General features: G+C 38.1%; 1 protein-coding gene across 15 annotated transcripts in view; it reads right to left on the bottom strand.

The window, feature by feature from the left end:
- Positions 1-23,539, bottom strand: part of FHOD3 (formin homology 2 domain containing 3) — a 370,010-nt gene that overhangs the window by 173,987 nt on the left and 172,484 nt on the right. For all 15 annotated transcript variants that reach the window (XM_040695607.2, XM_015282358.4, XM_040695604.2 and 12 more), the window contains exon 5: positions 12,367-12,472. In XM_040695607.2, coding sequence (XP_040551541.1) covers positions 12,367-12,472 — 106 coding nt within the window. The remainder of the gene's footprint in view (positions 1-12,366; positions 12,473-23,539) is intronic.

Raw genomic sequence — 23,539 nt, 5'->3', positions numbered from 1 at the left:
AACTGCCCACCAAAGGACCTGTAAAGGCTTTTTAGTTTTAAATGAACTGTGAAGAGAAATCTGATCAGAACACAGAAGGAAACAAAGCTTAAACCCAGAAAATTTCAAAGAAATGGATGAGTTAAGGGAAGAATTCTGACAGAAAGCCTGAGGAGTGTCTGAGAGATATGAAAAGAAGTGAAGTGACTGGGATAAATGAGGAAAATAATGGGAAAGACTAAAATCTATTTTGGCTGGAGGGAACATAGGGATTAGCACTGATGCAAGATATTGAAGAAAGAAATGGACAAGAGATAAGAGACTGAAACTGCGACTACATCTTTGATAGCAGTACTGCAACACTCTCCCTTGCTTGCCTCAGGTCAAATTCAGCATTTTTTGAGCACAGGGGTTTGTGTCCTACCACAGAGAACTGGACTAGATAACTCGACAGAACTAAAAAAAAATCCAAAGCAACAAGGAAATATCCACCTTTTCTCCCCACCAAGCCACTTCTCAGATGAACACATTCTTCTGTCAAATCCATTACACCATTACACAAACACAGCTGTGGTGCCAGAACCTCGGAAACACTGCAGAGGTGGGAAGAAGTGATTGGGAGAAAAGCTATTTAAGCCTGCGTAAATTGGTGAAGAAGTTCATGCAAATGAATTGATGAATGTTGATGTGTAGTTATTACTTATGAGTTATTATTATTTGGTGAATATTGACCGATGACATAAATGAATTGAAAACCTGATGAAGGTAAAATGAAGTTGATATGGAAAGGGGCAAAAGGTTATTGTATAGGCAGATCAGAGAGAAAAAAAACAGTCTAGACAAGCGTCTAAATGGGAAAATAAGTCCAAAGAGTAAAGAATAGAAAGGCATAAACAGAAAAATCAGCTCAAGCAGTCCCAAAAATAGCACATGGACTTACTGAATCTTTCTGAATTCAGACTGCATCTCAAGTGCCTCATTTCCTTATCTGCCATACAAAGATAATGCTGCCCTTTCAGATTTTGAGAACAGTTTGTTATTTGTGAAGCTCTTGGATAACAATTAGTGACAAACCACAGAAAAATCCATGAGGAAAACAAGCATATCATAAGAGTTTGCATAGCATGAAATATACCCAAATGCCTTCGGCAATGCTGATGATAAGACAAGCTGTTCAGTGTGTTCATTAAGTGCACAGGTGTGATGGTGCTCACTAACTGAAGCAGAACAGCTGCTGAAAAAGCCATGGTCACAATGTGATCAAAGACCATCAGCTTGCATATAAAGGGGGTATGCATGCATGCAAAGGCAGACATACAGGTATTTTTAGAAATCTTTATCAAAAGCTCAAATAAATAGTGACCAATATGGTTAATAAATACAATGTTTTCATCATAAATATTAGCCTATGTACAAAAAGCAACCTCCTGGTGTCCCAAGATTGAATTTTGAGAAGTTGGAAATTCTGTCCCAATGTTACTTTAAACATTTGCCTTAAAAGTAAACCTTTGCCTCATCATAATGCACGGGTGAAAAAACATCATCTGCTCCCTGACACTGCTCTGTGCACAGGGACATGCTGATGACATGCAGCACTCAGAGCAAAAGTCTGCAAACAGACACTTGAAGTTTGGGAGGAGTAAGTGCTGTGAATGCCACTGTACACAAAGACAATCTGGGGAATGACTTAAAAAAAAAAATTAAATTTAAAATATGTTTTTGAAGGAAGGATCTGGATTACAAAAATAGGAAATTAGGGCATTGAGTGGGGATGCACAAGAGGGGCATAGAAGAAGCTGAGATCCTTGTCTAGACAGGTGGTAAGAAATAGTAGGAAGTTAAGTAGGAGGAAACAGGATATTGTTCAATATTAGAGAAGTCACTGAGACTCCACATATCACTTAAATCCACTTAAAGCATACTATTGGTATACTAATTCCTCAGCTGCACTTCAGTGATTGAGCTCAAAGTATCATAGCAGTAGAGCCATCTGATGGTACTTCTGACAAACAGTCATGTTATTTATTTATTTAAAAGTGTCTCTATTTCAGGGAACTGTCAAATGTAAAAAGAAAAGGGTCCGTCTGTCCCAGCTTTTCATTAAAACCATAACCACTGGGGGGTTGGAATTAGATGTCTATAAGGTTCCTTCCAACCCAAGCCATTCTATGATCTTCCCTTTATCAGTAATATTTCCTGAGGTTTGCCACCACCCCTGGGCTTCCTGGCAGCAGGGACATGTTTCTTTATTGGAGGAATTGGAGAATTTCCTCTGATGTGTAGCCACTTGAGTGCAAACCTGGAACTGCTCTTCTCTAGATTCTTTCTTATAGACAGATACAAATTACTGAGCAATACCGTCAATGATACATTACCCCACTCCTATAACTTACTTTCCAGAAACACCAATCTGCAAGACTGGAAGTTCAGCTTTGGTCTCAAGTCTACCAGGCTATGATCCTCTCTGAACCCTTCATTCTGTAATCAATTTGTCATCTCTACAAGTATGCTCGTGGCAGGAGGGTTGAAACTAGATGATCATTATGGTCCTTTTCAACCCAGGCCATTCTGTGAGTTTACAATTCTAGCTGTCAACAAATTAAATTTTATTTAAATTTAAATTTTAAAATTCTAGCTGTCAACAAATTAAAAGTGCCAGAGTAAAATGCCAGCTTCTTTTGCATAGCACCTACATTAGTAAACTCTCTTCAATAAAATCTCCAGGAATAGTTTTGAAATGATAAATTACTGACAAAGTCACCCTAAACAATGCCCATCATGCATTTTTGGAAGCTAAGGAAACTCAGAGTTCTCATGTCACTAGGGGGCAGGAGATCTGTACCTTCAATCTCAGCTTCACAGAGGTTTTTAGCTACCAAAATTTAATTGGATAACACTGGAAGTGGTTCGCAGAGCAAAAACTGGAAAAAAAAAAAATCATTCTAACCAGGAAATGTGAGAAATAAAACATGTTACAATTCATAAATCCATCATTAAAGATGGTCTTTTGCTACTTTTTGTTAGCTGTGTGGCTTGTGCTGCTGCAGGCAGAGACTGCAGACCCCACTAATTTTCCCTGCAGCTTCAAGAGGGAAGATGCAATAACGTGTCTGCCTTTCCATGGTGGCTTGGCTTTGCTGCATGCCCGGGTTTTTGGTCCCTGCACACACACTCACTGACCCCCTTCACGTGCATACAGGGAGTTGAAGAAGCATGTTCTCCTCTCTTTGTTCTAACACCGCCATCAGTAGCTTTCACTAAGGAGCAGCAAAAAGAGTTTCCATCTTTTCTCATTCAGCCCTTGTAAACATGCAGCAATTAGCTGCTTCTGTTTTCCCAAAGGGCAGCTGGCACTGTGCGTCTTCTGGTCTCCTCCATGGTCCTCAGAGTCATGAAGCAAAAATCCTCCATAGCAGCAAACATAAATGTTAATGTTCCCATGTGCCTCACTAAGATGATCCCTTCCCATCATCAGCTTCTGATTATACTTTTTTTCCATATGAGTGCATCTAGGAACATAGTATTTATGACATGTTTACAACTAATGCTGCGCTAAGACACACTCAAGTAAGTCTTAACTTTTAATTTCTTAAATTCTCCATGGCTTATAAAACATTTTGATGCAAAAGAACATGGAGCCTTAGAGAAGGTCACTGCTGGTGGCAATTAAGATAAATATTTTAGGAGTTCAGTCTACTGCTCTCATTTTCTGACCACATCTATGAGGACATGACTGCTAAAAACCCACATTTGCAGTACCAACAGTGCTAAGATGTAATTTACAATAATTCAAGTATACTTGGATGGTGAAATTAACTCTGAAGATAGTCAAGGAATCTAATTTTTAGATACATCAGTGTGTCATACAACAATCATCTCCATGGAATAACACTTTCTGATTATCCTGTTTAAAAGGTACATTTGATTTCACCCTCGCCATGGTCCTTTGAAGTCATTAATTTTCCCTGTTCGGGACAGAGCACTCTGGCACCCTGGTATTCACTAACACAAGTAGCTGTGGAAGCATCTAATCCTCAAATAGGCATAACCAAATGTTATTTTCTCCACTGTACATTGCAGTGTATTACATTCATATAACGATTACAATTAATTCAGAAGCTGCCACATACATTTTCTCTTTGCTCTAATGAATCACTTTTTAATAATTCAAGCTAAAAAATTACTGCAAAAAGGCCCAAATCCTTCGTAGTAAGCTCCTACCAGTTAGCACTGGTACATTATTTTGAAGACTTGTTCATAAAGTTTGAGTAGTTAAATCATGTAACGCCCAAAATGGCTTTAAATGCCCCTGAGACCACTTTGCAAGTATTTATTCTTTGCTTAGTAGTTAAGGATGTGCATTTTTCATGGTTCGGCTCCTCATTTTACACAGGGTCTGCATAGCCTGAGGTGTCACATTTCATGGGAATTTCAGAAAGCATAAAAAATTACACAGAAAAGAAAGATTCATTTTCACATAGACAGAAAACAACCCAAAGCCTTCCAGCCTTGGTCAGCTTTAAAAACAAGGGAAATCCATAATTTTATGGTGGTGTTATTGCTGAATTCCACGTAGACTATGAGAACCCCATATCCCCCTCACAAGCAGTCACAACACCGAAGTCCATTTCATACAACATACAGAGCAAGGAACTGCTCAGTTTATTTGTAGATGTGTAAATTACTGTTTGGTGGTTAAACTTTTGAACTTGAATTTGCTTCACTGCCAATTCCCATCCCAGACTGGGAGGACTCGTGCTGTACGCAGTGCGTTAGGACCATCTGTCTCTGCTTCCAGACGGAGCGCAGATCAGAATCATATCCAGCAAGAGGGGGAGAAGAAGAGAGGAAGGAGAGGGATTACTCCACAAACTTAGAGAACACTTAAGGTTTTGGTTGGTAATTAACCCTCAGTGCAGTAAATACATAGGCAGTCTCTAATGACTGTCATTTAAAAATATGCAAATGAGAAATGAATAAAGGATATGCTAAAATATAGAGAGGAAAGCAAGTAGGATGCTTTCTGTCATTTTAAACTGCATGGTTTCCAAGGTCAAGCACTCCCGCTACCCTTGTAAAAGTAAACAACTGCATTTGGACTTAGAGATCTGAAGAAATAAAAGAGGACTCAGCTCCTGAGCCAAAGGCTGCTGTTTATATAACTGATCGTGGAGATGGTATACTCTGCCCTCTTCTCTGATAAAATGAAAGGCATTGTAATCTTATCGTTTCCAGTCTAAAGAGTTCATGAACCAGGATTCATTCATATTTTTTTTATTTTGTAACTTATCAAAATGCACAAAAAAAGAAACAACCTAACGTTTCTGCACACACAACATTAAAGGGTACTAATCCAACCAGTCTAGGTCTGTTTTCAGCACGTCTGTTTCCATCCATATGAACTACAACTACCAGGCGCTTCGATGGAAAGCCAGCAGGCAGAGGTGATTTCACAAAGGGAAACACTACAGCTACATCTGAATGTTGCACTGACCCTCTGCAGTGCTGCTAATCACCAGGTCCTACTGGCACAGGCACAGCTGTGATTATGTTCTACTCAGGACAAGCAACTAACTCTGATACCCTTCCTAGTGAACTCTGTTTCAACAATCAAATAACTATCTCTACAGGGAAACTGAGTCATTAAGTCCACCTCAGAAGCAATAACCCTAAGCAATCAAGCTTCAGACATTTGATTTCTCTTTAAGACACAGGCCCTACTAAAACTATTTTGATATCAGCTGAGAAGTTTAACATAACTTTTAAAGGGCTGCACATAAGTCCACTTGAACACATACTGATACGGATGAGAACATCACAGTTACGTGTAGACACCTTCATACTGAAGGTCCAGAGTAGAACAAAAGAAAAGTTTTGATATTTGGCCTTGGGAAAATAAATAAATGCAAAGGAAATCCTAATCATGTGCTGTCTTTTCTATTTACTTAGAGCTTTCAGCATGCAACTTCAAAGATGCTGGAATACATTTCTACAGCTGGTATACCTCACACAGTTTTACAGTTCAAATTCATACAGGAATAATGCAAATATATGCGTTCTACTTAGCATTAGCTCCATTTTCCATGCTAAAGTTACATTGCTACCACTTGCTTTACTACTACAGTACCAACTCAGCACAAGTGTATTTAGGACAGACGTAGCCTCTTGCAGATTTTATTTCTATTCTTCTGGTATTTATAAAAATGGTGCCGATGACACAAAGCATCACATATATTTAACTGCCAAAATGTGCCCTTCCTCTTACTAAATGCTTTGCAATACCATTTAACACAAAAGGCCAAAGCCCCACAATCTGTCTGGTTGAGGGAGGACAATTCAGGAGCACTGGAAGAATTCTGGTCCTTGCAGTAATGAGGGGTCTCTGGCAAAAACAGACGCCTGGTTCCTGGAAATGGACTGCCTCGTTACAGAGAGCACATTTACAAACCCCAAACATTCCAAGCAGCCCTTGGCTCAATGCAGAAATACCCTCAGCTTACTGATAATGTCATGTTCAGCTCTCAGAGCAACAGGTTATCAGCAGCAACTTCCACTGCCCAATTGCAAAACCTCACCCTCGCTTTCTGCTGCTTCCAGTTTCTTGATGTCCTCGGGCACATGGCATTCACTGACAGACAGTAACCAGATGGTCTTTTACCATAGCGCACTCACTGAGCTGTTTTAGGAATTTAATCAGATTTCCCAGAATACGCAGCACAATCGGTTGTGCTAAAGTTGGTGTGCAGGTGAAATCGCGTGCTTCTGGTGTTATAAATAGGCCCAACCAACAGCAGTTGAATTGCCTGCCTGCTGCTCTGGAAAGCCCAGCCTCTAGCTCAGAGAGCTCCCAGTAATGCTGGGTGACCTCTGAGGCTCCAGTGAAGGCTTCAGCACCGCAAGGGTACTTCTTTTCTCTCCATCTATCTTGTTGCAAAGGCTGGCTCCCATTTATTATTGAGGAAACAAATTTTCTCATCCTTATGCCCCAGTGCAAGATCACTCCTGCACCTTTGGAACAACTGCTTTTCTACGGAACCTCTCTGGCATTGGCAGCTTGCAACTTCACAAGTTACAGATATCAGGGTTGCACAAAATGGTTTTAATGGACTCCTACATAATTTAAGTGTCTAACAATGATCAGAATGTGTCTCAGTTATTTTTCACGCATTGTACCAGTGGATTAAGATATTTCATTCTTTCTCACTTACATTCTAGGGCTCATGTAGGACTCTTCTGGTAAATTCCATAAAATTACCTGAAAATTCTGAAATTCTTTTCAAAATTAAGGGAGAAAATAAGAGTGCTATATGTATTTTACCTATACACAAAAACGAAAACAAAAGCATGCTTGTAAAAAAGCTGTTCCAAAATAAACCACGTTTACTATTAATAAGAGTTTTTAAAAATAGAGCAAAATAACTGAACTGTTATTCTGCCAGATTGAAGATGTTACTGACTTTGCATATGAAACTATGATTTAATGTTTTTAAAAGACATGTCATTTTCCCTCAGAGACATCTGTGAGGTACAGAGAGGACAGGACGCCATGGACAGAGCCTCTCACATCATGGTGTATGATGAACTCCCTACATCTTTCTTACTCAGTCTGGTTTTAAAACAACTAATCCTTGGTCTATACAGGATGTTTTTCCTTCTCACTCTTCCAACAGCTAAATTAACAGAAACCAAGAATACTCCTATAATTCTATCAACTGTTTAATTAGCCTGTGCTCAATCACTGCATTTCAGAATGAGTTCTCATTCCATGCAAAAAAACACATTTCCAAATAATACCCAAAGCACCTTCAAAATTACAGTAAGGTTTATATTAGACTTCATCAAGTGTGAGCAATCTTATTTCTTTTCTTCCACAGCCATTTATTTGTGAAAATATAGGCAACATCACCAAATTGCAACCTTATAACTGACACAGAAGCATTTACCCTCCACACAATGAGTGGACCTCATATGAATACTCTCAAAGAGAAAAACCAAGAAAGAAAGAAAGAATGAAAAAAAAAAAAGCAAAAAAAAAGCAAAAATTGTTTATGTGGGGGAAAAACATCCCATAAAATATAGTTATTTTCATGTCTCCGTGATAATTAAAAGGAATGGCAAAAAGGAAATTTAGGGTGAAAAACTAATAAGTAAGAAGGAATAAAAGCAGTGTCCTAGAGCAGTTTTCAATAGAGTATCTTGAGAGAGAAGTCCCGGCTACTGTAGTTTTGTGTCCCATAGACTACACACCGTCAAAAGGGAATATTTTTTTGGAAAGGTGCTGTCAAACAATCCTATTTCACTGGATGCGGAAGGAATAAACAGTCACTCTTCAGCACTTGACAAGGAACTGTCCTGATTTCTCAGCATTGCATGCAAAAGACTCACTTATCTTCTGTTTGCCAATTAAAGTAACTAAAACTTCTGTGACTCATGTTTAGTCATTTTTTTGGCAGCTCAGTCTGGCTTGAACCTAGTTAAAACTGCTGAGCAGAAAAGCACAACTAAGAAGCACTGGAGCAAAGCAACACAAACTTTTAGGGGGAAAAAAAAAGCAACCTCAAGAAATAGTTAGTCCTTGAGAATGCGTAACAGCATGAACACCTCCAACATTTACAAATACCCATATTTCCAACCTACTTTCACTGCTAGGCACAAGTTATTTCTTTGTACATTCAAAATACTTAGTCAAAACCAAAGACAGCAACACTCAGATGAACCTTGCCGGAAGAGGCAATGCCGTGGCTAAGGGTGCAATTTGCTGTCAGCCCTGTAAGTTGTGTTAGTGTCATAGGGGGAAAACAATTACATGAAGGTCCTGGAGAAATGCAGCCCAGATATGGGACTAAAGAGAAATCTCATCCCTTTATGATCCAAGCTAAACCCAGTGAAAACAGGGAGGATATATTTCACTCCAACAGGAACCACAAGGCCAAAACACCACAGCAGTAAAGCAGAAAAAATTCAAGACAGACTTTTTTTTTTAGTCTCTGTAACAACCATTGTCTATGGTCTTCCAAAAATAATATATCAGAAAAATACCCTTACGTGATGTATTTAATGTCTCTTTTCAGCGCTCTCCTCAATGTACTTGGATAAGATTGGCTGGTTACACTGTATGCACAAACCTATCTTTATCTCTTTGCACATGCAGATCTATTTAGAGAGAATATGCTAGCTCCTGGAACTGAAAACCAGCTGACAAAATATTGGAGTTGTAACAAGCTTTGAACTTTCTGAAAGACAGTCACAACAAATCTGTTTTCTGAAATAAAAACCACATCACATGGAAAAATCCTATCATTGTATAATAGATGCTCAGATATCCTACAGAGAAAGAAGCTTCAGGTTCGTGAATCAGCAAAAGGGGAAGATAGGAGGGAAGACCTGATTTTGGTATTTGGAGGATCGCACCAATCCCTTTTAGGGCATCTTAAAAGAAGGCTTTTAGTTCAGATGTGACTGATTCTCAGGTATTACTGGATTGTTTTGTCAACTATGAGGCTCAGTGCCCTGGATCTTATCTGATACTGGAAAAGAACAGTTGCAGGGCTATCCAGAGTTTGGACTGTAGAACCACTTGGGTACTCAGGTAAATATCTATCAGGTTTCCTTCAAATTATCAGTATCTGTCTGCAAAACCCTGTTTAAGGGCAAATGCATCACCCAGCCAGTCTAGATGAATGCTGAGTGGATGAGGCAGTAAACACCTAAACTGAAGAGCAGACTCTTGGTGCAGCACACCACCTTTATTTTAAATTATAGAATGGATTAGGATGGAAAGGAACTTAAAGATCATCTAGCTCTAACCTCATTATATGGGCAGGCTTGCCACCCATTAGATCTGCCCAGACCCCATCCTACCTGGCCTTGAACACTTCCAGGAATGGGGCATCCACAACTTCTCTCAGCAGCCTGTTCCCATGCCTCATCACTCCCTCAAGTAAAGAATTTCCTCCTAACATTTAATCTAAATCTCCACACTTTTAGTTTAAAGACATTCTCCCTTATTCTATCACTATCAGACCAAGTAAAAAGTTGGTCCTCCAGCTAATGAGCTCCCCTCAAGAACTGGAAGGTCACAATGAGAGCTCCCCAGAGCCTTCTCTTCTCCAGGCTGAACAAGCCTGGCTCCCTCAACCTTTCCTCATAGAAGTGCTCCAGACCTCTGATCATCTTTGAGGCCTCCTCTGGACCTGCTCTAACAGCTCTTAGTCTTTCTTGTGCTGGAGGTACCCAGCCTGGATGCAGTAGTCCAGATTAGGCCTCACAAGAGCAGAGTAGAAGAGGACAATCACCTCCCTCATCCTGCTGGCCACTTCTCTTCTGATGTAGTTCAAGACACTGTCGGTGATCCAGGCTGCAAGTGCACACTGTTCGCCCAGGTCCAACTTCTTGTCCTGCAGAACCCGCGCGTCCTTCCCTGCACGGCTGCTCTGACTTCTTCTTCCAGTTTGTACATGTTTGGGATTGCCCTGACCCAAATATATTACCTTGCACTCAGCCTTGTTGAACCTCATTATGTTCATATGGGTCCACTTTTCAAGCTTGTCCAGGTCTTCCTTTGGATGGCATCCCTTCTACAACATTAACTGCATTACTCCGCTTTTTATCATCAGCAAACTTCTTGAGGGTGTACTCAATAACACTATCTACATCATTGATAAAGATGTTGAAGAACACTGATTCCAAGACTGACCGCTGGGAGTCACAACTCATGACCGAGCTTCACCTGGACACAGAGCCACTGAAAACAACCCTCTGGCTGTGAACATTCAATTGATTTTTTTTATCCATCTAATAGACCAGCCTTCAAACCCATATCTCTTCAATTTAGTGATAAGAATGTGGTGCAGAACTATGTTTAAGTCCTTGCCCAAGTCCAGGTAGCTGACATCAGTTGGCCTTCCTTTGTCAACTGATACCATTACTCCATTGTAGAAGGCCACCAGATTGTGAAACTGCTGACTGTCTCAGATCACCTTCCTCATCTCACGTTCCTTAACATCACTTCCAGGAGGATCTTCTGCATGATCTTCTCAGGCACAGACATGAGGCTTACTGGTCTGTAGTTTCCCAGATCTTCTTTTCTACCTTTAACAATGGAAGTGATGTTTCCCTTTTTCCAGTCAATGGGGACTTCACCTAACAGACATAACTTTTTAAGTATGATGGAGAGTGGCTTGGCAACCACATCAGCCAGTTCCTTCAGGGCCCTAGGAAGCATAATATACAGCCCCCATATACTTGCACACATTTTGCTTCCAGTCTGAATTTTATGAGAGCATCTATAGCTGGTTTTCTCCCAGAAAGATTTTTTTTTTTTTTAAGCAGGAAAGAAAATGTTTTTTGCTCTTACGTTTCCCCATCGTCTAGTTGCACTGTGGTTAAAAGTTTTTTACTTCTGAGTATATACAAGCTACTATTCAAGTACATTTACATCACTGCACAACTCCTGACATAGAATACAATTTCTGCTGTACTGTTTTACTTACTTATACAACCCCAAAATAGATATTTGTACAGTCTGATCTTCAAATTATTCACATGAAGCCACATTTACTGTTTGAATCCTAGCTTTCAGTAACTTAGCATTTCTGGTTCTTACAAAATCCCTCTATTTATTTTTGTATTTGCTTTACTCCTCAATTTGTAGATTGAATGTTGGCAGCTAAATATACCAAACTGACATTTTTAGAGACAGCTATGTACGTCAGTCTAAGAAAATTCAAATGAGCAATCCACCACAGTTATGTATCTATTAATGTTCTCTGTTGACTATGAGATCACCCAGTAGTCAGGATCCCTTGGTATGATGGCTCTCCTCTCACTCATAACCCTTCAAACCACCGAGTGAGCTCTCCTGATTTGCAGCCTGGGTTTCCTTGTTAAAAACGGTAGTCACACACAATATGTATGCAGGAAAACAATACCGTAAGTCAGCTTTCTAACTCAGTAAGAGATCTTTTCCAGATCATTTCCCACATTCTATCTTTATCAGTAGTCCTGAGCTCAAAGAACAGAATGTAAACCTCAGATTACCTGTTTAAATCCAAAATATCAGATAGCTTAAATTGCTTCCAGCCAACTAACTATACAATATGACCATTTCACTATTTATTCTATATTATGCCTTTTCTTTATTAGAATTAAGGCTTTCCAATATAATGTAAATGAAAAGCTGAACAATTGAGAGAATATCAGTATTTTAATTTTCCTATTTGTCCTGCTAAGCAACATGTGTTAATCTCACCTTAATTTTCCTTCATAACATGCACGACCCTGCACCAAAGAGATAAATATGTTTCAAATATGCTGCGAGTCGCAGCAGACCTCTGAGAGCTTCACAACAAAAAACAAAACAACTGCTTTTGGACACATTTCTCTTACCTCTCAGGATGTAGTTCTGATAATTCTGGTCTGCCTCTGCTCCTACTTTGATTAGGCAAGTCAGGCCTTCAGCGATAACGAACTCATGAACCAAGTCCTTGTCATCCTACCACAGAAGAAAAGAAAAGCTACATTAGAATTCCAAAAGCAGAATATATCTTAACATAAAATAAAAAGCATTCCTGCAACATTGACTTTCTTTATCAGATTATTTAAGTGAGTTTATATGAAAGATGTTATATTGAAGACATTTTAAAATTAGAATCAAATACTTGGTATAAAGAGATAAAAGCCATATTTTTACCTTTAAGTGAACTACAGAGGTTTAATATCAGTAAAATATTTGAGTTTGGATTTTTTCCATTAAAGGCTTGCAAACATTCTGCCTGATATTATATCTTCATACTTCATAAACAGATATCCCTAAAGTCTCAGAATGTCAGTATTAAGATGAGAAAGCTATCTCTATGCCTTAGCATAATTCCAGTTTCAGTATTTCAAGTGTGTACATCAAAACTTTTAAGACTGTTTTTTCTTGCAATGTAATATTGCTCTGTGACAGTCAATATATTTAGAATGGGAAATTATAGTGTTAAACATAAGAACGCTAGTAGACAATATTCCCACATTTTGATGGAAAACAAAGTGAAAGAATGAAAGAAAATAATCTTTGGTGCAGCAGAATGACAGTATATTCCTTGCTGGGAACTACATCCAGAAAGTGATGCCAAGGAACTACAGAGCACAGTACCTAAATCTTTGTTTTCTCATCTTACTGAGGCTCATGGAGACAAACAGAAGGCTATTAAAACCTTGATTAAACAGCATTTAATGAAGTTGCTACACAAACTAAGCAGGAAAAAAATATTAAAGTATTAATTAAACAGAGCTACTGTGATGACAAAATCATCACTGCTGCTCACTGACACTCTCTTTGGATTATTTTTAATACATTTTTCACATACAAAAGTGTATTCAACAGAAATTTCATCTTTCCAATACTGCTGTTCTAAGAAACCAAGATCCAGACAGTAGTGATTTCTAAATTAGCCGCATATCCTTTGAAAACTGCCAAATAAACTAAAATAAACAGGTCTCTTATTAAGAGACCCAAGCACCCAATTTTATAAACATGAGAAACGTCCTCTACCTACCCATTTGCCAAACTCAAAACAGTGGGACCAGCAGTATAGTAAAGAAAGAATATACAGACAATCTACTTGTTAACCCAGAAGGCACTAATCACATTCTGATTTTCTTTGTTTTATGTAATGGTATTTAAATATGCACACAAAGATGGAGAGGCCCTGCAAGAGAGTGGGGAGGCACGGTCATGCCCAGGGCAGCATAGAGGACTTTGCACCCCCTCAGGGCCAGGACACTGCTCCTTTCCATAAATTGCTTTGTATAAGTTGCTTTTACTCAAAGCAACCAGAGCAATCTCCAGTCCTAGAATTCTGAAAGTGATTTCTCAGAACACTCAAGGGAGAAGAACATTTCCCTGGAATCTGTTGGCTAAGCTCAAAGTACCGTACATTAAGGGCTCAGATACACTAACTCTGCACCCCACAGAAATTCAACAAGGAGTTTGTCTGACATTCACAGACCTTGGAAAGTAAGTTACATTGTATGCCAAAGTCAATGGCTAAACATTCTGTACTACTGAACTAAAGAGAGAACGTGCCAAATTCCTCCTATATAGAGTGGGTGGCAGTGGGAGCAAGGACAAGGGACAGAAAGAGAAAAATCAGCCTGCAGAAGTTTTTCTCACAAACCTGGTGACAAATAGATGCATATATATATATATATATGTATATATATATATTATAATCTTGCTGTCTAATTTAAGAGAAGTAAGATATATAACAATAGATAGTACTGTTTGAAATAACTACAATGATTATTACAGCTGGTAACAGAACCCCAGCACAGTTCCTTAAACAAACTTCATAGAAAATTTAGTAGACGTTCTGATTTTGCATCCAATTCTGAATAGTGCGCAGGTATATCCTTGCGTTGAGGTAAAAAACTGACAAACGAACCATACAATCATAGAATTGCTCAAGTTGGAAAAGATCTTAAAGATCATCAAGTCCAACTGCAACCTAAGCATACTACCCTAACAACCCTCCACTAATCATGTAACAAACAAATAGAAAACAACCTCCAGGACTGACTCAAAATCAAACAAGCAAAACTGGAAAAGTGAGAAGGAGGAATAACTAATCTGCAGACTCTGGTATTTGTTAACAGACCTAACATTTTGGAAAGAAAAAAAAAAAAGTTATTCAGAAGATATTGAATAAATTATCCCTACACTGGAGAAGTTAAAAGTAATCTGGCTGCAAAGAACATCAGATCAAAACTGAGAATGAAAGAAAACTTTAAGAGCAAACAGCAATTAAGGGCTGTTGACAATCAATTAAAGTAAACCTGAAACAGCCTTTACAACTTAAAGATGTTTTCCAAAATCTAAAGATTATGTTAATGCACATTAGAATTTCACCTGTGAAAAAAAACAGCCTTTATTTCCCAAAATAATTCATACTGAAAATCTGCTTTTTGTTGGTGCAAATGGTGAGATCTGCCTTCTGGAACTTTTTCAAAACTTTTTCAGCCAAGGGGAGGAAACTGCTGTAACATAGAGTTGTCCCTGACTGAAATGAGATATATTGCAGGAGAACTACAGAGGAAATGAAGGGGATGAGGGACTTTAACCAGACTGCTCTTGGAAAGCAATGAATAAACAAATCAAACCTGAATTAAAAAAAGGCTTTTAAGGTACTTCTCATCTCCCAAATAAAAGGGAAAAAGAAGGTGTAATGAAGCGGAATACAAACACATCAGGCTCCAGACATAAATTTGAACTCAGCACATTATCTATCCCATCATGTATATACGACGAGAGGAAAGAAGCAAACATCTGGAATGTGCACAGAAAGATGAAAAGGAATCCAGACCCATACATTCTAAATTGAAAGGAGAATGTTTACATCAATTTTGTTCTAAGATAATCTTTTCAGACCCATTAACTCACTGACTTGCCAAGTTAGGTGACCTCAAGAGGAAAGGCTACTCTCTACAGCGGTAAGAGGTTCAGGTTTCCAGGAAGGGAGCATTCATTGTACAGAATATATAGCATGTGTGACACCGATATGCACAAGTAGCTGCCACGTGTGTGATAACAGCTAAAAGGAGGCTGAGAAAAGTTGTCATTTGGGATGGAAATGGACTCCTCCACTAATATCACAAAAATTTATGAGCCCTTAATCAGTAGGTATTAGAGCACTGATGAGAAAAGCAGCAAAACACGGTTAAAGCTCTCTAGGCTTCCTGTTAAGCTCCTGCAGCCATAAAGATTGCTCAGTGACACAGACAAGCTACTTACAGTCTTTATGAAAAAGACTTTAGTGACGGCCTTATCAAAAAAATGTATTTTATGTGTTCAGTCACAGACTTGAAATGAATCATGTATTTTCTTTGTTTAGGTATCTTAGATGGACAAGAAAAAAACAAGACAGTCCATGTTACTTTTAAGAGAACTCTGTTTTATACCAGCATATGATGAAAAAGACATTTAATATACTAAAACTGCTGAGTTTAAAGCTTGCTTATTGAGCCATGTCTGACAAAATGCACAAATTGTACTTTTAACTGCACAATAGTCTAGCTCTTTGAGAAACCCTACAAACAAACCCTGTGTTAAGCAGTCTCCAGCATGCCCAGGTGCCACTAATGCAAAGAAGCACAGCCAAGATTCCCCTCAGTCCCACCAGTTCTCCTGTCTCTGCCGCACCAGATACATCTCTAAGGCAGTTTTGTGGGGTCTTATGTGAAGATGGGGGACTTCTTTTTTTTCAAGGAACAGCACCTTGCAAGAACACACCTTATCTGATGTTCAGTGTACACATGCAAAAACAATTTGTTTACATAATGTTAAAGATAAATCTTTCTGAAGTCTGCTATATTTCCGTGGGTCACATGCTGGAAAAAATTACTTTCTAATGAGAATCAAGGTTTCAGAATACAGTTTCTCAACAGGATTTTTTTTAAAACTTATTTTTGGTTTAGCTAACAACAACTGGTGAAAACTCTATTCCAAGTATTTGGAGAAACTGGATTAATAACTGAATAATCACATTTGGATATGCACACACATATTTCCCCTTTACATGGCTAGCAGCTGTGCAATGCACTCCATCTGAGGAATTATATCAAGATGCTTGTCTGTGAGATTTCTATCAAAGAGAACATCATTTTTATGTTTTTTTCCTTCCTTTCATAAGCTCCACTGTTCTAGGTTGCGTGATCATTTTAATATTTAGTCCTTAATTCTCTCCTGTTTCTGTTACAAAGTTAGACATTGTCCATTTTATAAAGTTCACTTATATAAATAAGGAGCTGTGGGTCTCCCCAGCCCATGCTTTTTACACAACATGTTTTTTAGCAAGCCAGCAATCATGTTATCTACTGACCAAACCTTCCAAAAAGCAAATGTTGCAGTAATCCAATGTAGAAGTGACAGCAGTGCAGGCAGCCAACATACTGGCCACATCCACAAGAAGCTTCTTGCTAAGCACAAATAGGAAAAGAAAGAAACACTGGCTACTGGCATGCAGGAAGGGACTGCTTTCACACAAGGAGTGAACGAAGGGTCCATGCACTTCACCCTCTGAGGAGGACCTTCCTTCACTGCATGTCACCCCACACGATCCCTATTAAGAGAGGTTTAAGCTCTGATACCTTAGGCCAGCCCTGATTTTGCCTCCAGACTGAAAAACGCAACTTCCCAAAGTTATACTGTATTCACATTTTCATACATACATAATTCACGTAGGCAAGAGGTTAATATTGCCAATTCACTGCGCAACTTCACATAAAGAGAAATTTAAGCCCTGAAACCTTTTGGGGAGGATGCTGGCATTGTACTGACACATACCCTGACCTTCAAGAAGGGCACAGAGCATCACATATTGATAAGCTCCACAACTAAAATTCTCTACTTTTTAAGAGAGGAAGCTAGGAAAATCTTCAATAGTGGCTGCGTTCATCAATCACATAGCAAGTTGTCCTCACTTTACATTAACAGTATGAGTGATCCCTCCATGGAAATCCCTCTTCTTCAGATTCTCCTTCCAGGAACATATGTTGCATAGCAAGTGAGCAAAATTGAAACAGAGACCCTGGATGATTCTGCTCAATGTGGAAAAAAATAAAATAGCAAGAAAAAAGTACATGGGTCACTAAAATGACAGCCCACTCACAGAAACTCCTTCCAAAAAAATGTAAATAACATCCACTCTTTAAGAAGTGTTTTTCTGTTGTTGTTGTTTTTTAAGTCTCCTATAAAGTCAAGATAGGATCACAAAGTTGAGCTGATTTTAGGAGGATTAAGAGTTAGGGATTAGGCTTTATTCATTGGGGGATATAAATCAGTAGCAGGGGGACAGCAGTTGACTGGTGAGGAGGAGGAAGAAGGCAGGTCAAAGAGCAAAGCATGCACTACTTTAGGCATTTGCTAGTATAAATCTCAAATGACAATACATCAGGACCTCTACCACGCGAAAATAAGATACATCATCCGTTATATTCAAAAAGCTTCCTTGTTAACAGGCAAGTAAATGCAGAAATGTAAAATCTGGATTTCTTTTTGCTCGAAACAGTATCAATGAAGGGCAGAACCTCAGTCTACCTCTTGTGTTTCTAAGAGTGCAAAGAGAACAGAAAATTCCTGATCTTCTCCTAAACAGTCCTCTGCTGCTGGCAAACCCTAATGTATGCAAAACAAACAAACAAACAAAAACAACCCACAGCTGGTCCATAACTTGATAATTCCTGGCAGTGCTTGGAATGTGAGAGCGCAAGGCTACGATCAGAACTCACTCCCATTACCCAAGAGCTTCATGTACGTAAGCTCTTCATATAATTTAAAATACATATATTTAAAAAATGCTCTCCCCTAGTAGCAATGGATAATGAATAGCCAGTTCCTCTTGGCCCTTCTTTCAGCTGCTTAGCTAGCAACATGACCCCAGAGCCTATATCAGAATATATAAATACATAAAATACATACATATAAAAATACATATACCACAATGAAGTCTCCACAAGAATATTTTTAACTATTACTACCTGCCTTCAGCATGCATAGCATCTGCTAAAGTCACCAGCAAAATAATTACTCCCATTGACAAGACTACAGTGATGGAGTAATAGCAGAGTTATGCTGTGCTCTATTAGAAACAGAAATCCCAGGCTATTTTTGGAGTCCAGCTTTTTTATTGGCTAAGCAACAGGTTGCATTTTATAGATCAAGACTGGCTTGCAATGTTTGCAGTTAGAAAAGCTCATTTTGGCTTGAAAACTGAGTAAACATGGTCAGGAAGTGATTGAAAGAGCATAGAACGCCAAGATATAATTTATAGTTATTTTCCCACACTTTAAATTAAAGTTCTGCTCTTTGGACTCTAAAATCATTGATATAATTAAAATATTAGATTTTTAGATTAGATTAGTCCAGAAGTGCCTGATACCATCTAATTCAATAGTCACTATTTATTTCAGTCCATTTTAAGAGCTAAGTCACATACTGCGAACAAATCTGAAAAGAGATCATCCAGAACACATACGTACACATGCACACATATTTATACAAATACATCCACGAATGTGAGTTCTATGAATACCTCCAGACTGCATCACCATTTAAACCTAAGATACTCAAGCATCTACAATGCATTCTATACATGGATGAGTTGGTGCTCAAGCAGGAAAGCCTTGTATTAAACCATTGAACTTCTGCTCAGAGTCAGGGTCCTACTTTTAAAGCATAAACAGAGCACAGCTCCCAGTCAACCAGGAGAATGGTTCTCTCTTTCAAAGCATTTTCACTCTGATCCTTAGTAACTTAGGGGCAAAGTAAAGGTTTTAATAGGCAGTATTCCTTTAAAAATTAAAACACATGAAAACTAAGTCAATATTCAATACCAAACATACAGTTCTTCTCAAGACAGAATTACTTCCAACTTTAGGATATCAGGAAGCACTTCAATATGAAAGAACCTTCAATTTTTTTCACCCATCTGGATTTATATTTATAAAAAATAAATACATAAAACTTGAAACAAGACGTGTATCTTTTCAATAATGACTCAAAGACTTTTCAAAGAATAGCACCTGAGAAATGAGAGACACTTGGACACCTAAGATGTACAGCATCACCCACATAGCTATTATAGTAGTTGCCCCTTAGAATATTAAAGAAGTCTTGAGGAAATAAGCTATGGAAAAGAATCAAATCTTGCTGTATTAGATTTATTGAGATTCCTTAGAGCCAAGTCAGTGTTTATTAGACACCGTTAAATAATATGTAGATCGTTAAATTCCAGCTAACAAAAGAAGCAAAAAAAAGTATAGTAGCAGTTAGACAACTAATATTTCATACATTCGAGAAAAGATTTAAACATCTTAAACTCTGCTAGCAATCTTTCTTTCTTTTTTTTTTTTTAATGAAATCTTGTCTAGGGAAAACAAAGCAACTTAGTATAGATGCTCTTTCTTATTGTACATTCATGTTAAAAGGATAAAGTATAAATTTGAAAACTTTCAGTTTATATTTGCATTATCTTATGAAAGGTCTAATGGAAAAAAATGTATCATTATTTCCAACTATTTCTCATTCATATTACTTTTTGATTTTTTTTTTTTTTTTTTTTTTGTATACGAATGAAGAATGGGTCCATCAAGATTCTAGATTTCTCAAAAGTTTTCTTCCTTTAGCAGACACAGAAGACACTATTAAAAGAGCAGGGAGGAAAACAGTCTTTCATGTTCAGACTTTTCTGATATTTAATCAGTCTGTAAGAGAGATATAATTGGCACTTATCCATAGAAGGAAACAAACAAACAAAAAAAAAAAGGTGAAATATGTTCAGTGGATGTAACTGAGATTTACAAAGGATTATTCACACGCTAAGTTGATAAAAGACAATTTAAATTTTAAGGAGGGAAGGGTGCTTTGTCTACAAGGCAAAGTTCTTCCCATACTACATTTACGTTCATACTTAAAATTTTCACTTCTTCAATTATAAAATCAAATTATTGTGGTGTACATTATCTCCAAAAAAGTTCCTTCCCTTTACTCTGAAGGCAGTATTTTGCTTCTTCAGTGACTTTGGTCTTCAACTTCACTACTTTTACATAACCTGGTCATTTCATGCATCAGATGAGGGAGATGCAGACAGACTGTCATCTTACTGTGACACTATAATGCTTCCTTTTAGGTCTTTCATTACGTAACAGAGAAGATGCAAGATGCCCATGTTTACATGAGAAAAAGCCCAGAATTACCAATCCAGTTCTACCACTTCTAAAGCTGGATTACCTGTTTCAGCTGTACACAGCACTACAATGATGCAGTCCTTCTTTCAGGGGGAACTCAGCTGTACTAATTCTTCAAACAGATTCAAAGAAAGAACTCTGAAAAGAAACACTATTTCACTAAGCTAAACTATTACAAAGAAATTTGCTGAGTTAAATATTTTATTATTGCAGTTAACAAAGATGTAGTTAACTATGGGATCTTCTTTCTCAGATAACATTATTTCCCTGCAAGTGCAAGAAGTGAGCACAAATCACACCTCAGTATCAGTTTAATTTACATAATTATTAGCCAGAAAAACTTGGTTGCTCCCCTAAAGACAAGCTATAGTTATCCTACTGTAGCTTGAAAAGAACACCAAAAAAATGTACTGCTGTGGCTGCCTCCATTTCTTAACTCCTTTCCACATATGTATATGCACTCTACTAGGTAAAACGTGCATTGAAATTATCAAGATTTTCTGCCACTGACTTGATGGAGACCAAATTCCATCCTTTGCACCTTGAGTGGATAGAATATACATCAATAGATCACATTCTGCTCCCCACTCTCTATTTAATATTAGAACTAAAAACACTAGAAAAGACCCTATCATATCTTTGGTGGCATCTAAGCATCAGATTAAACAACATTCTTGCATTATGCTACTTACCTGAGGAAGTCAAAGTAGTTAGGTAGCAGAGGTTTATCTCTTTTGTGACTTAATCAAGAACCCATCCAAGTGGGGACAGGCGGCAGTTTGCTTTACAGGTGATGACAGAAGCCCCTAAATCAAGTCCCGCACAGCTTCAGACCCCAAGTTATCATCAGTCATGCTCACAGGAATAGAAGGAGCAGCCTCCTTCCTGTAGATCAATGAAGCAAACACAGAAAACTCCTTCTGCTCAACTAAGAATGATTGATGACTCCTTAGCAGGCAAAGTGTGTGACATTTGATTTCACCCACTGATAAGATTATGTCTATCCAAACATCTTCTAGTTAATGTTTTCAAGGCCCGTACATAGCTGTTCTTTGTAACATTTTACACAAAGCTCAATTGTGTAATGATTAATGAATTTTTTAACAATAGAAGAAAATTCTGCAAGGGAGTTTTCCAACAGTGTCATCCAATATTCTAAATCACAGCACAAAAGAGGTCCTCAAGGAAGATATTGGGAGATCTCCCACTTTGTTGAATGACACTTAGTGGGGAAAAATGTCCTATAAGAAAATAGGCTTGTTTTCCTTAATACTGATAAATACATCTTTTAAGGTTTGCACTCCAGAAAAGCTAATGCACTGATTGATTAAAAATACTTTCCAGTACATTAGGAAGGCACACAGATTTATGCATGACTATAGATTTCCATATAATTGAAAGATGATTTGTACTTTTCTTATTTCTCTCACATTTTTATCCAGCTTATTCATATTCTGAAATTACACAAGTCAACATAATCTGAAGCTATGCTTACTTTTTTAGTATTGTGTAAATTGGATAGTACAGTTTAAAATTATAGTATTTGAATCCTATTTTTCTGATTTTAAGATTGTTTAAGACAGAATTAAATGTTCTAAGCAGTTGTACTTTTATCACATTCTGAGTATCACAATCATGTACTGCAAAGTTTTTAGATCCAGATTTTATATAAGTCTCTCCAAAAGTAATGCCTCCTATTTCTGTGAAAACTACAACAAAGAGCACAGTAACACTTTGATAGAGCAAATTCTCAGCTACGAAACACTATTTTTCAACACAGTCACCACCATTAGCTATGCATTTTAGCCAGCAATGAACAAGAGTCCTCATGCCACTCTTGTAAATAACTGCAGCCGAGGAGGTGACCCACTGTTCCTCTTGCCACTGCTGGAACGCACCACTCACCACCTCACTGTTCCCACATCCACTGGTTGGTTTCCATAAATGTTCGGTGTCAGTGAATGTCAATGGGTGACATTTTTTCCACATGGAGGAATTAACTGTCACACCTTTGCTTCATACTCACTTCTACGTCAGACGTCATTTTGTCAGACTGCCCCTCCGCTGTCATCTGTCACACAGCAACAAAATTTAATGGGATACTGGTTGGAGGCTCAATCTCTACTGCCATACCACTATCTGCCTCTGACATCATGGGCTGACATAATAAAACAGGAAGCATTACTTTTGGAGCAGTTGTTGTATAAGTGCCATGTTTGGATTCTGTCCTTGTACGCCTTTGAGACTTTTATCACTTTGCACAAAACTTCACAAATCTCTGATCATCTCAGAAATACATCCAGAGGGAGTTAAACTGCAGTCCAACAGATTGTCAGTAAGATCTGTATGGGTATATGCATGTGGTGTATACACACACGTGCACACTTAGTTATTTTAAAGTCAAGTGCTCCCACAGTACAAACATTACTTCCCTTGCTTGTGGAGCAATGAAAAGTGCATTGGCAAGTCAGACGAATAATACTGAAGTACAGTCCAGCAAAAGATCACAGCTATGACTATATTAACCCTTCAGAATGAATTACAACAATTGAATAACATTTCTGTCAAAGAAAAACTCTCCTTACACCTTTTATCATTTTGCCAAAAACAGCTCACCATAAGAAACCAAACAGAAATTCCAGGTTTGTACTAGCCAAATGAATCTTTCATTTAAGATTTCAAACAAAGGCCCTGCTTTTGCCAAACGTTGTTAAGCTTCGCTGAGACTGTGCATGAAAAACCAAAAGCTCTATGTGAAATTCTATTTGAAGGAACACTTGGGCTTGTTCCCACTAAATGCAAATAAGTGACTGCACACTACCTTGAAGCTCTT

The sequence above is a fragment of the Gallus gallus genome, chromosome 2, assembly GCF_016699485.2.
Source record: "Gallus gallus isolate bGalGal1 chromosome 2, bGalGal1.mat.broiler.GRCg7b, whole genome shotgun sequence".
In the NCBI taxonomy this organism is placed as follows: domain Eukaryota; kingdom Metazoa; phylum Chordata; class Aves; order Galliformes; family Phasianidae; genus Gallus; species Gallus gallus.
The sequence above is the reverse complement of the archived record's forward strand: the minus strand, read 5'-3'. Positions and strand labels throughout refer to the sequence as shown.